The sequence below is a fragment of the Dicentrarchus labrax genome, unplaced genomic scaffold (assembly GCF_905237075.1).
Source record: "Dicentrarchus labrax unplaced genomic scaffold, dlabrax2021, whole genome shotgun sequence".
Taxonomy (NCBI): Eukaryota; Metazoa; Chordata; class Actinopteri; family Moronidae; genus Dicentrarchus; species Dicentrarchus labrax.
The window spans coordinates 14610663-14625640 of record NW_026136718.1 but is presented as its reverse complement, the minus strand read 5'-3'; the positions used below and the strand labels follow the sequence as shown (position 1 = coordinate 14625640).

Here is a 14978-nt window from a genome sequence, read left to right as displayed (position 1 = left end):
CTCAACTGGTGTTATATTAAAATGCTTCGTAAATTAGCATTACCTGAGGCAAAAACCGTACAAGAACTGACTGTGGGCTTCAGCAGCAGCAGACATTAATTAGACAAAATATGTGTCATACTCGGACATATTATGTGTAATATATTTCTACAACCGCAGCCAAGTGTAACATTGACCTCTTGTTAGGTCCGTGGACACGTTTCCACTCTCACACGGCATTAAAGCCAACATCTTACAAGATTTCTGTAGTGCAGGGCTATTTAATGGTGCCAGGACTAGTGCTCATTCAATAATATACTAAGTGGACAATGCTGTGAACCAGTGTCATTTTCGAACCTTTATTAGTGTTACAACCACACAGAGGAACATTTACAATGCAATTTTCCTACCTGAGTTTCTCATCTTTGAATCACATGGAAAGATTTGGCTTCTCTAACACATACGGTGGAATGAGTTCTCTCTACTCTGCAGCGATGGAAGAAAAAGCAGAACAAAAAGCAAATAAATCCCCTACAAAACAAATTCACCAATTTACCTTTCAAGGTGCTCGGGACTTACTTATAACCTGAGTCAAAAGTGTATTTTGTCCATAGCAAAATAATTCAACCTGTTTTCTCAAATAGTACCAAAAACACAAACCATTAAAAAGCAACTGGCATTTGACAAAAAATCTCACATTTATTTTATTTGTTAAACAAGTGTTGAACTTTACATCAGTCTTAAGTGATGAGCCCCTTGATAACATGTTTACATAGAAAACATGAGCTACAGTACAGCATGTATACCAGTGCTGGAAAATATTCACACATTTCCCATTTATTTTTTGGAAAGATTTTAATAAATAAAATGTCCAAACCCAGGCGGAAGAACTACATTTATGATAGAAACTTTATTGTCAAAAGTCAGTTTCATTTGCGCTTACCCACCACTCTGCCATGACTGCTAAAAAGATCTATTTCATTCAGAATTACACAAAAAAACTGTGCAATGCATAAATCACTTTAACTGGGTTTTTGCATTCCCATTCTACTAAAGTAATGATATTTTGGCAAAATCAAATATTTCAATGGGCGATATCAATGGAACTCAATAAGCAAAAAACACTGTTCACAAGTGGGATAAAGTGATAATGCATCTTTGTAATTTGTTGAATCCTCCTTTCTTTTCATAAGCCTTTACGTTCAAACATACTACCATGAATGAAGTGTTGGAACCATAAACACACTGTATAACATATGTGCAATTTCTACACAATAGTCTCTCAAACGTTAAATTTTGCAATTAAAAGGTTTCTTCATATTTACGGTTTCCCATGATTTTTTATTTTACACTAGCAATACAACAAAATATATATTTTAGCCATTTTCCTTGACAACAGTTCAATGTACAGTTGAGAAAATATAAGGCCAGGGGCTTGATTGCTAGTGGTTATACAATCCAAACTTCATGGTGATGGAGAGTCTGGACAACCAGGATCTTATGTTCCTTTTCTAACAGTCTGATCAGGAACATTTTACAAACAGAGTCCATGTCCTGGTCCAGGGGTGTTGTTTTGTTTACAATAAAATAAAAAAAACAGGCTTCAACGAGGATGTTGGGGAGTGTATGTACAACCTTTTGACTGGGAAAATGCTGATCTGATGTAGCCAGTAATGTTTTTATTTTTTTTGTCTTTTATTTTTATTTTCGTACCTTAAATTTTTCTCAATTATTCAACAGCAGCAGCACATTTAAATACATAGTTGGCTTGTCTCTTAAAATTGAAATTCGACTCTGCATTTTATGTACAGTCTCACTGAAACTTTGCACTGCCATCGCTGTGCACCAAGTCTGTTGGTCTGCAGGGAAGATAAGTAGAGTGGCATGTTTGGGGAAAAGTAGATGGCAATGCAGCTGGAGGAGGAGGGTTTGTAAATGGCTAGTGTGTATGATGGGGCTTCTAGGCTCTCTTCAAAAATAAAAACACATTTCCCTTCCCTAGTGTGTCCTCTGAGAGGTCAGGGCTGCAAAAGGGCGGGAAGAGGTTTGGGGACGATTTAAATACATTTAAAGGCTTGTCACTAACTGCATCTGTCCTTCCCGTACATCGCCTTCGGGGATGCAGCCCTCTGCATTAATAGGAATAATATAACCATCACTGCTCCCTCTGCCTATCTGGTAATAGGCTTGGAGCTGGTGGCCGGACCCTAAGTTAGGCATGCTCTTGTAGTAAACGTCCTCATTCTCACTCCTCTTGGAAGGGGACAGGTCCTCCACCACTTCGGGGCTGCTCTCGGGGTATGGAGAGTCCCTCAGATTAGGCATACTAGTGTACAATGAGTCTCTGTTTGGGGACTGTAGACTATCGTCGGGGTTGGTGGGTGTCAGCTGGCTGACAAAGGTATCAACTCCCCCATCGGTCCTCACCTTCTTCTGGGGTGCGTACAGAAGAGAGTGAGTCCGCTGGGGGATGAGTGGCGCCTCCAGCTCCTGCTGATGGTGCAGCTCAAGGCCCACTGTGTCACCCATGTGCACCAAAGAAGAAGCATCAGCGACGATAGCGTCATCTTCGCTGCTGCTGCTGCCGCCGACCACCGTCACTTTGGGCGGAGCCCGCTCCGCATGGTGGTGATGGTGGTACTGTGGGGGCTGCTGGTGGTGGGGCGGATGATGTAAACTGGGGTGCTGCTGCTGTTGTTGTTGGTGGCTTTTGTTACAGGCACGCAGGTTGTTGTGTACTAGCTCGGAGATGATCATTTTCTCAAAGGCAGCATCGTCCAGACTGAGGCCGCAGTCTACTACCTGCACACTGTCGCCAAAGTCCCCATTGCGGAGTGAGTAGCTATTATTAAAGTTACCATTTAGCGGTAGAGTATCCATTGCACTTGTATCCCTCACTGCATTGTTCAGTGAGTGCCCTGGAAAGAGAGGGATATGTGAGGGGATTTTACATTAGTCAACACCAATAATCATTAAATAAAAAAAAGTTTAATGCTGTTTAGGATGCAGTTTCACATAGAAGACCCAAGTCAAATTAAGCCATGCTGTAAATCTGTTAGTTAGGCACAATCCTTAACATACAGTATATAAGCATGCATTATTTGCAATGAGAAATCATTTTACTTTCTCATGTATACATTGGGACTTTCCCTTTTTGAAATTTTTTTAATAAGCAGAGCATTGTGCATTTGTCTGCCACAAATGTGACAAAGCAATGAAAAAGATCCCAAACAACATTAAAAAACAAACTGAAACAGTAATCACCATCACAACACACCGGGCAAAAGTAGATGTCCACAGGTATGAAGCCACAAATGGGCAAGCTACAACACTTACAGGTTTTCTAGCAACTAATAGGTTGGATGTGCCAAGGGAAAGAAAAGAACAGAGATGGGAAAAGATGACATAGACAGAAAGGGAAAGTAGTCATGTATCAACATGGGACAGCCATCTTTGTTCTCACTACAAGGGGAGCCCACAAGCAGCACTCCACCATCACCACACACAGCAGGTGAAAAGACTCACTTTAGACAACTCACATCATGTCTGTCTGCTCAGGCTATCTGGTCTAAGAGCAGCTGATGTACAAAAGAAAGTAAAATGATTTATTGTAACATGAAGAAGAATCACTCAAAACAACAAAACGTAAAGTAAAAGTCTTAACTGCAACTTAGCAAGAGCAAGGGTTCAGCAAATGAAATAAACAAGCATTAAATAGCTTTTATTTTTATGAATTAAATGCCAACAGCTCCTTTTTTTTTCATTTTCAGGAGATTTTTCATTTCATTTTTTTTGTTTGTGCTGGTACACTTTCTGTCCATTAGTGGGCAGCTTGTGTACCCAAAGCTGGCAAAGGTCAGAGCTTGCCCGCAGCCCAGCACTTGGCATCCGTCACAGTGACAGTTCCCAGTGAGACCCCAGTCACTAGCAGAACAGCTCAAGAATAACACAGCCGCTGCAGAGGTCAGACGCAGTCATGTTAGGAATTTCTCAAAGCATGGAGGTCATGGAAAACAGCAGCAAAAAGACTAAATATTACTTATGCCATGATTGAGAGAGGAGATAAAGGAAAAATGTGCTCTGCTATGACTAACATGCCTCCTTGTAGAACAACAGATGTAAAAAATTTGACTAATGGGTAATTTTATAGCAATGTTTGTCTTTGTCAAAGAAAAAAGGGGAGGCATTGTGATTGTTGGAGGCATGTTAAAAGTGCAGTTCTTACAGAGCCTATTGGAAATTAGGGAACATGACAAGAAACCTATAAAAAAAAAGGAGAGAGAACAGCTGCTGCCATGACATCCATGTGTTTATGCCTGCTAGGAGGCAATTTAGTGTCCAGACAGGTGTTGTCTGGGAAGGTGTGAGGGGAATACTACTGGACACTGAGACCGCCGAATGCCACAGGAGGACAGATATTTTGGGAGAAAAGAAAAACCAAAGAAAGAAAAGAGGAAAAAAAAAAGGGACCTCTGTTATAAATGCTCCTTTCTGCCAGAAAAAAGCAACACAGTTTTGGTCGGTTAAAATCACAAATTAAGCAGAAGAGAGAGAAGCAGAGAAATGGCCAGTTGCGATAAAGCTGTCAGATCCTGAAGATTACATCAAATGACTTAAGAAATCTTTTTTATTTCTTTTCAGATTAGAGTAGAATTTGGGTGGATAATTTTGTGAACCACTTGCTCACTGAGTGTGTGTTAATGGCCTAAAGTAAACCAGTGATTGTGCCGGGGTTTTGGTTGTTTTTAATAAGCATGCTGAAAAAAATTTACATTTGATAGGCAAAGTTAAGTTTTACTCCCATACTTGTCTCTCTGTAGGTCACTAGAGGGAAGCACAAGGGAAAAGCACAAAACATGACAAAAGATGCCATTTCAGTTTCAAAACAGAATAGCACACGTAATTGCAGCACAGTCTTAACAGTGTGATAGATGCTTAAATGCCATGTGCAATTGAGATATAGTGATTTTTATGTATAAGCTATAACCAAATATATCTATACAGAGACAACTTAATGCAAACGTTGCATTAAGTTGTTCTGTGTTAAGTAACATAGATTTTGCTTGCAGTTTAACACGTTTTAAGGGGAAAGCTCCCACTAAAATACACCGAAAATAACAAATCACCTGATAAATTCAGGAGCATAAATCTTAATAATCATGCAGTTTATACTACAGCCTCAGGTCTACACCACTGTTTACATTATCGCAAGGCAGAACATGTAGTATCTCCTTCCCATCTTAATCATTATGTCCCGTTGTGAGTTTGGATAAGAGAAATATGAGAGCACAGAGGGTGGATCGAGACAAACCACAAAAACCTCTGTCCTTCACGAAAATGTGTGTGCGTTTTCACACACAGACACACACACACACACACACACACACACACACACACACACACACACACACACACACACACACACACACACATACACACATAATGTATACTGTCTATGTGCAAGACCCACACACACACAGTATGTACTGTATCAAGTATTTGAGAGACAATGATTCAGAAGGAAAGGCGATACTGCATGAACATCCTGCTTTTCATTTGGCTTGCTGTATACTCAACTGGAGAGACAAAGAGGGAGAGAAAGAAAGAAGAAAAGCCTGAATGTAGGTGAAAGTATTAAGTAAGCACACCTGGCGAGTTAAACACTGGAGCCGTGGGGGTGTTACATACGACTGTCTCAGCCAGTAAGGTGTTATAAGGGTTGTTAGTGCCTTGTGGTCGAAGAAGAGGATTTGTTAGTAGATAATTCCCGGTCATTCCTGGAGTGGCAAGACAGAAGAGGAGCAGATAAGTTTGCCGCAGTCAGCAGACAGTGATTGAAAGTTTCATGGAGAAAAGAAATGATGTGTCATGTGGTGTCATCCTGGGTGCAGTGTGTTTGTTTGAGAGGCAAGAAACCAGCTACTTCTGCATGTGCCAAAAATATGCAACTTTTGCAGGCCTTCCTCATATTTAACAACTTTAGTTGTTAGTAGCAGGTTTTTCCTTTTCATTTCATTCATTGTGTGTGCCGCAGATCATTCATAAGCCATTCATTTACAAACCAATTCTCAACCCACTAAGCTCATTATTGCATCCTGCCATCAGTGCTTTTCAGAAGTCACATTTACTTATTGTTTTGAATAAATATAATTTTTCAAAAATAGCACCCTGTATCTCTGTGATTGGGAGACAATTTTACTGTTTGAATTAGGTCCAAATATAAAATCTCCCCTAAGACAAAGTGCAGAATCCTTCCAATCTTTATTTAGACTCAAATTGGCTATTTTCATTCTTTCAGCTTTTTCCCCAGCTTGCAGTGTGTTTTAAGGATCTGATGTATTTCTGCTGCCATTTATCACCTGTGTTAAATGCCATCTGTCATGTTGGGAGGTCTCCAGGGATGTTTTTAATGACAGGGAAGTGCTTCCAGGAGATAGAGCCCTTAGTGCACTGACTCTACAGGGTAACTAGGCTACTACACCCCGGAGTGATCAATATCCAACCTTTACATTAACATCTCCAGGAAACGGTACTGTAGGGAAAATAAAACCCTGTCCTGCTTCTATATTGTTACTGATGTATCAGTGAGTCAAAATGTGCTTCAAAGCCCTGGGTGTGAGGTTTTACCTTGTGGGAATTAACAGCAAAACAGAGAGAGAAGGCAAAGAGCGGCAGCGTCAAGAGTCAGAGGAGGGTAGAGGAGGGAGTGAAGTTAAACTACCTTGGTGCAAACCCTCTTTTCCCTCACATGCTTGGAAAGCCATTTCAGAGGCAGCAGAAGGCCTAACAACACACTAAGCACTCCAGGTCAGCCAGAGTTGAACATCATCTTCTCATCATCATATTTGTGCTCAAGCTAAATAATAAATGACAGTTTTTTTTTCTCCCTCCCTCATAAATCCCACTGTAAAGTAACAGAGGTCACCTTATATGCCAGGCAACAAATGGCCTCTCTCTGTGTGTTAAGATTTTCCTAAAATAAAACTTCTTTTCTCCCCGTTTTTAGTTTTGTCTGTGTTTCCCCTGAGTCTGGGTATGAACTTTGGACAGCCAGCACTTAAAGAAAAAAACGTTCCTCTAGCCATGCCCCAATTTGAGAGTGACGTTACGGGCCAGAATGACAGTGCAGAGTATTTGAGGACGGATTTTTGTAATCCTCCACTGGCAGAACAGAGAGACTAGACTAAAGGCCTAGATCTTTTTTTTTTTCACTTTTTACCATACTGCTCTGTCTTTTCGAGCTGAAGGCATTTATTACGTTTACCAGCGTACGATCCTCTATGGCAGCGTGGGATCATTGGAAGTTGAAGGAGGTATTTTTAGCTGGATGATGAAATGTGTGCATAGGTGTGCATGTGGAGAGAAATGAGGTGTGAACTGACCTTGGTTAAGGGTGGAGGTGCTGTTGATGTCACCTGAGATAAAGGAGGACTCAGATTGCTTTCTTACGGTGTCATTCCACATTCTCCTGATACGACTCTGTCAGGTCAACAAGGGACAGTCATTAGGACTTTAAAAAAAGCCCGCTCACCTTTCAGATCAACTTTCATTTATTTTCTATGTACACACTACTGACTTTATCGCCCCTCACATGCCTACTAGTATTACAGTGAGGCAAAGGCAGTACTTATGCTCAAAACTAATTTTCTCTGAGTCAGCTTTTGAATGACTTCAGGTCACCAGTACCTTGAATAAGGCTGGAGGTTTAAGTATGATAGGGGTGCTGCTCTATAAGCACAGTGCATCTGGAGCGATTGTCTAATAATGCCTATTAGCCTTTAATAGGAAACGGAGAAAGCAAATGTTTTTTTTTGGCAATTTCGGCTTTCCCCATAGTAAAATGTGCTTGCAGTGCTCTTTAAACAGCGCAGTACTATTTCCCATGCACATGACGTTAGTGAGAAAAAAGATAAAAGCAAGTGCTAAAGGGGGCAGAACAGAAGAAAGGTACTCATGCAGTACAGCAGATGCTGCTTATAAAAATGTGGCATAATGTTTGTGTCTCTTGATCTACCTCTAATGCTAAAGTGCATGATGTTCATTTTTTTGGTGCCATACCTACATGCTCATGATGAAAGTACATTCTCATGAGCAATTGTTTAAACTTTGGGCTTCATAACAATGTAAATGAGCTGTATGATGAGTGTGTGTGTGTGTGTGTGTGTGTGTGTGTGTGTGTGTGTGTGTGTGTGTGTGTGTGTGTGTGCAGGAAACTGTGTATTGTTCTCTGTTTTGACACTCGGTGAGTCTTTGATTTTATGAAGCTGAAGGTCTACCTGTGTACCAGAGGAGTAGCGTGCGCTGGTCCGTGTAGTGGAAGTCTTTGCAGAACCGTGTGAGCTATCAGTTGGCAGCCCTCCGCAACAGTACGTGTGGCGGAAGCACTTGCTGTACTCTTTGCGGACCTGCGTGAGCAAACAGCCAAGTGTTTACATAGAGTGTTGACTTTACATATGACTTAGCCAAGATCTTGAAGCGAGCAGTGTTTGTTCTCTATATCAGCGTGTGGTGCACTGTGAATTCTTCAGGCCCAAATTCAAATTCAGGAGCGTTTCACCTTCAAAGTAAAAATGGCTGTCTTTGAGCACTGTGGATGACAAGGAACTTACTTTTTTTTGGAGAAGGCAGTGGAAGATGAAGATAAACATTCCTTGGAATGCGTTGAATATGGTGAAGAGGTATGCCATGACAATCGAGGCCTCATTGATGAAGAAGAGCCCAAAGGACCACGTGAGACCCAACAGGCACAGCAAAGCGAAGGCACCCATGACCCAGGATCTGGAGGACAGCAAAAAAAAACAAATCTGGCATGAGAGGCATTTAGTGATCAGAGGGGATGATGAGTGGGATTTGTAATCACCATAACTATGAAAAACTAAGCTGGAAACCAGGTGAGAGGAAAACAATAAAATGACAAACGACATCTATGTAATCCTCACAATCCCTTTCCCCACTGTCCCCACCCCTCCATCCACACACACTCTCTCAGCCCAAAGTCGAATGCAGTTCCTGCCGTCAAACAAGACAAGACGGATGCAAAACCTTGATCTGTTTTTCTGTAAATAACTTTTTATGTGTTAGAACATACAGAACATCATAATCAGAAAGCACAGCATGTTTAAAAAACAAGCTTAAAAAAGCATTTTACACTTTCATATACTAAATATTTATCTAGTGAGTGTGTTATCAGAACTGGAGAACTAGGCAGATGTGGAAAGAGTTCAAGGAAAAAAGGAGATCTCCCGCCTTGTGTGTGAAGGTCCTGTGGAGCCTTCAGACACCAGCAGCGGTCACAGTTCAGCGCTCAAACACACAACAACAACAACAACAACAACAACACTGGATTTGAAGATGATGGACATGGTGAAAGTGAACAGTCACAAAGACAGTGGATGAGTGGCTTTGAAGCTGCAGTCTGGGAGAGAGTGAACCGGCGAAAGAAAGAAAAAGAAAGAAAGAATAAAAGAGGAGAGAGAATAAACTACAAGCTGAAGAGGATACTTCTGGGCAACATGTCCTTACTTGATAAACTGTTTATTATCTTCATAGCTAGAGAGCATGATAAGCAGGAAGAGAGAAACACAATTAGATCAGAGCGCAAAACAGCGTGGGTTAGTCGCATTTGAGTAAGATATCTTCAACTTTGATCCAAGGGAAATCACGAGAGGCAATGAAATTAAGCGTCTAACAAGAACTGAGTATGTTTTGCTGTTGATGATTCAATTACAAAAATCTGTGTAAAGCATTTGGTCAGAGCACATTGTCTGTGGCTAAATTTGCATTTATCCTTACTGCAATGAGTGGGTGGTGTTGTGTGGGTAAAAATGTCTGAGGTATATAGTAAAAGCTTACCCAGGCAAATCTGTATTATAGTAGCCGTCACAAACGCGATAATTACTGGTGTGGATCGCAGAACAGAGAGAGGAGGAGAGTGATAGCAGAAAGAGAAAGGAGAGGGTGTGCGTTAACTTTGCCTTCACATGCAGCATGCAATGACACTGGTGCTAAACTGACTTTCACTTTGGCACAAAACACACAAAGAAAAAGACCACAAGGAAACAGCTATTAATACACAACGTATTTCTGCAGTATAAACAAGCTTAAGAGAAATCATTTCTCACATCCAAGTACAAATGCACACCAATCTCACCATGTGCCACCATGTTCGGTAAATGTGTTCTGTTGTGGTTTCCTTGATAAGGGAGTAGTCTATCTCAAATAAACCAAGAAGTCTAAATAAGCCCTTTTCTGACTGTTCTTCCTGATTACAGTTTTACCACAGCGCAGTAATGTTTGCACACATTCATTAAGGAAAAATGAAAAATAACAAACACTGGATGAAAATAGCAACAACCACTGTTCCTATGCAGAGTGGTGGGAAGTTGAAATATAATGGTGCAAACTAACACAGGGCTGTGCTACTGCGAACAACAAAACCATATAACCCCAAATGGAAGAGGCCCTGAAATCCAGTCTGCAGTAAACAGCAATAAATATTGTTTTCACAGTAGTACAAAAAAACCCAAAACAAAACAGTTAGTGCCTCAGAAAACATTGCTTTCCTTCCCGAGGCAAAACACATCATAAATGTTGAGGCGACTCAGAGAGCCTGGACTAGAAGGGGGGTGGTGGGGTGGTGGTCGGGTGGTGGCGGTTGTGTGGGGAAGGAATTTCTTCTTTTCTGGGATCTATAAAAAAAGGTTTGACATGTTCCAGCGGCAAACACACATGGTAGCTGTTACACTGTACCCCACCCTAGCACAGCTAACAGTGCATAGTTAAATCGCTGCCTTAGACTGATGTGTGTCATGCCAGAGCAATTCTGCGGCCGGTGGCTTGGAGCAAACGGACGAAAAAGACGACTCACAAAGTCATCATGACAGCTAAGCCTTGCCAAAAGTCTCATTAAAAAACTGTGTAGCGTTTGAAATCTATAGAGACAAAATAATTAAGTTCCATCTGATTTGGATTATTTTAAAAACTGATATGTGTATGTATATATATATATACGTGTGTGTGTATATTCTAATTTCACTTGTTAGTCCAGTACTGAAAGTAGGCTTGGACGTGGGGGAGGTAATGCATTTTCCAATGAAACATTAAGTAAAAAAAAACAAAAAAACAATAGAAATCATTACCTTAAGAGTAAAATAGCCTTAGTTTTCCTGGGGGTAGTGGCAGAATAGCACCAGTGTTATATTGCTGATAAGCGGGAGAATGCGGGGGTTCCGCATATGACCCTTTACTTACTTTATATTCTCCAGTCGGCTAGAGTCTGGTTTCAGGGTGGTAGAGTGCTTCACCATTTTGTACATTGTGATGACCAGGAAGATGAGATTGAGCTGTCAAAACAGAGTAATGGCAGTGTTAATACATGAAGATGTATGACTCAAGATACAGCAGACAGAGAGAAAGAAAAAAAACTGTTAATTTGTCTATAAGTATTAAAAGAGGAGAGCCTTCAAATCTCTGCATGTCCACAGACTAATCCAATAAACATCTATCGTTCCAGCCGGGCTCAGACGGGCCGACTGGCGCCAAATTTAGTGTCATTCTATATCAATAAGAGCATGGAAATGCATTAAAATCCATCACAGTAAAAAAAAAAAAAAAAAAAAAAAAAGAGAAAGAGAAAGAAACAGCCACACAGAAGCAGTCTGGCAAAATCAGAAGGGAATGAAAAGAAGCAGGAGAAATAAGAGACACTCTTGTTGTACAAAACAACTGCATATCATTTTATGCATATAGTGAAATATTATAAGGTATAACCAGCTCCAAAAGGCTTGAGGGGACGTGGTATATTTTGTTCGATTCTTGTGGACAGATGAAAAGAGAGAGAGGAGGAGAAAGAGGGGAAAAGGGAGATGGCGTTTGCTTGCTTGTTTTAATGTATTAAATCTTAGGGGAGCCAGTGGCACATATCAAGTTGAGACAAGGATACTATGTGCTGTGTTTCTGAGCGCATTTATTCGGTACCTTAAAAATCAATACCGTGATTTAGAGACACAAAGGCTGGATGGGCCAGCGAGGAGCCGCTCCAAATAATTTACTTCAAAAACATTTATTCTGGGGCAAACTAGTCCCTGACACAGCATGTACATGCACTCACACAGCAGAGGAACCAGACTGTGTTTGTACTGCAAGCCAGGCATGTATAAATAATGTCAAGGAATATCTAAGAAAGAAAAAATGAAATGTGTGTCTCCAATAGTGCACATCAAAGGATCAGTAAAATGAAAAAAATACAGCAGACAAATAAATGTAAGCTACTGTATCACTGGCATGTGAGCAACAAAAAGGACAACACACATTTTCAATAACAAAGCTTTTTTTTTTTTTTTTCCCAGGTGAGCCTCATAAACAGTGCATTTAAGCGTTACCTTTAAAACGCCAAAACATAGGGAAGACAAAAAAGGGAGACGCATTGCCAGTATTAGGGCATGAAATAAACGAATGACCTTTGTGAGCCGGACTCAGACCATGGCCATTCACTCTTGAACAGAAATTCTCCGTGTTCTGGTGCACACTGCTATCAAAAGACTGCCTGTGATCAATACATCACTCCTCCACATGCAATCAACTCATGGAGCCGCTCACAATAACCCAGGCAGTAAAAGAGAGGGACGACTGGGGGAGAAAAAAAAAATCCTGAATTGTGAACCTTCTTTTATATCAGAGACGGCGCTGAAACTATGTTTTGTTTCGCAGCTATCAGCCATTATTTCTATCAGCAGCCTGCATGAGTCAGACAGTGGGGGGAGGATGGGTGGGTGGGGAGTAGGGGGGAGGACAGGAGGGCGAGGACTTTTGAAAAACCCTTTCACACAGCCTGGAGTGGTGACATGGATCCAATGAGACAGAGGAGAGGGACACAGTACTTTAAAGTAACCTAGCAGCACGGCACATGTTCCCACCCCCACCGACATGCTTTCGCAGCCCTTCCTGGGGGGATCCCCCCTCTGCAAGAGCCTAGCTGCCTTGCCTCTATCCTTCACTCTGTCTCTGAATCATCACTGCAAGCCATGCAGAAGCACCTCGCCACACTGGGACCGAGGAGAAAGCTTTTTTCTGAAGTGGACTGTGTGTGTACACACTGAACTCCAAATGAACTGCTGGGGATAAAATATTAAAGGTGCAGATGGAGCTGTCCAGATGATAAGAACTGCTTGCGACGTGTCATGATCCAAAAGGCCTTGTGTTGAAGCTATCTCAAGCATACTAATGGCTCCCCCCACCACTCATTACTTCCATGTTCCCCTTTCATGGAGCTAATACCCCCTGTGCCCAGAGACAGGGCAACCTCTGCCTAAGAACAAGGATCTAAATGCTTTTCACCAGCTTTTGTTTTCAGTCAGTATTTAGGCCCTGTTTCAGCTGGGAGCAAAAAAAAAACACTGGAAAAAGCCAAAAAAAGAGTGAGAGGAAACAAAAAGATGAGAAAAAAGCACGACCACCCTAGGTCAAAACCAATGTTACTTGGCACAAACATGGCTTGGGTGGCGGGTGGGGACCCAGACATGAGCCAAAGCAATACTGTTTTCTCTCCTTTTCTCTTGCTCATGTGCCTTTTTCTCCTTCTTTCTCTCTCTCTCATTGACAAGGACAAAGCCAATTTGTAGAGAAACCAGGGTCACGGATGGTGTAGACAAACCTTGCCCCTGCATGCTCCCCTGAGAAGCCCCTTTCCACAGTACTTTGTCTTTTTGAGTCAATTGTTGCACAGAATCAAGAGGAGCAGTGTGCAGTGCCTGAGCACAGTGCTGCGAAACATCATTCCTGTCACACATTAGCTCTGCTACAATACATTAGCTCCTCACAGGGTCATGATTCTATCTCTCCGGTCATCACCACCAGGATCCTGATCATCATTTCCACTGCAGAACGCATTTTTCATGCAAATCATAATAGAAGCAATGCGCGATTGGAAAACAATGAGGGTCCAATTTAGGGAGAGGAAACATATTCCTGTGTGGCTGACAGAGCATTTGCTGAGACAGGGAGAAATGTATGTTTGTTTTGATACAATGTTAGCTTTTACTCAATTATAAGCTCACACATTCAAAGCAGGTGCTGAGCCAAAAAAGCAACAACAAACAACAAAAACAAAAAAGGAACAGCATTTCACCATTTACTGAAAAACATTTCAATCTGACAGACCTTCGTCCGCTCTCATGTGCACTTCTTCCTCCATTTTTAAATGCTACATTGAGTGGCAGTGTCTCGTTGAGTCGTCGTTGAGAAAACTGTGAAATGCAGTCCAGCGAGCACATTCGTCTTTTATTTATTCTGTTACCACACAGACAAAGAGCTGTACTATATATTTACTCTGTAAGCTCGTAACGGTCTGCCAATGGTGTGCAGAGACTCGCTGGAATTTGACACGGGTGCCCCCTCTCTCCGGTATATTTTCAGTGTCAGTTTGATGTTCAACAGAGGTCACTGCATCTGTAGATACAGTACCGACCATTATGCTGGATAATGAACACAGTACTGAACAAATACCACCCGTCCTCCCCGCACAGCAGCAAGACAAGTTTGCAGAGCTTCCTTATCCCTTGGTGTGCACGAGGGCAAGGCAATACATGGTGTGATGGGCTGAGAGGAAATATTCGAGAAATACCACCTGCTATTTCTTTTTTTCTATTTTTTCTTGCGTAGGGAGGCAAGACTCCCTGAGGTCTCATTCTTCTGAGCCTCTCTGATGGAGCGGGAGATAATAATGTCATGACCAGTAAATAATTGCATGCCTCAATGGGACATATGTCATTATGATATGCTATATGTCCTTCACCCTGACGGTCCTTGACCAAACAGAGAGGTGCCTTTGCCTTTCTTCTTCTCTCCAACACTGTCATCTGCTATTTACTTGAGGCAGACACACACACACACACACACACACACACACACACACACACACACACACACAGACACAGACACAGACACAAACACACAAGCAGGCTGATCCTGAGGAGTAGAAAATTAGCTTTAAAATCTTACAC

General features: G+C 41.6%; 1 protein-coding gene across 31 annotated transcripts in view; it reads right to left on the bottom strand.

The window, feature by feature from the left end:
• Positions 1-324: 324 nt before the first annotated feature.
• Positions 325-14978, bottom strand: part of adgrl2a (adhesion G protein-coupled receptor L2a) — a 92883-nt gene continuing 78229 nt past the window's right edge. For 5 of the 31 annotated variants that reach the window (XM_051377700.1, XM_051377672.1, XM_051377677.1 and 2 more), the window contains 9 exons: positions 11230-11321; positions 9832-9876; positions 9502-9528; positions 8589-8757; positions 8256-8384; positions 7362-7458; positions 5628-5756; positions 4786-4803; positions 325-2897 (listed from right to left, as the gene is read on the bottom strand). In XM_051377700.1, coding sequence (XP_051233660.1) covers positions 2047-2897; positions 4786-4803; positions 5628-5756; positions 7362-7458; positions 8256-8384; positions 8589-8757; positions 9502-9528; positions 9832-9876; positions 11230-11321 — 1557 coding nt within the window. In that variant the 3' untranslated portion in view covers positions 325-2046. Of the gene's footprint in view, positions 2898-3504; positions 3558-4751; positions 4804-5627; positions 5757-7361; positions 7459-8255; positions 8385-8588; positions 8758-9501; positions 9529-9831; positions 9877-11229; positions 11322-14978 lie in introns of those variants that run through there. The other 26 variants (XM_051377680.1, XM_051377683.1, XM_051377681.1 and 23 more) reach the window with 15 other exon arrangements.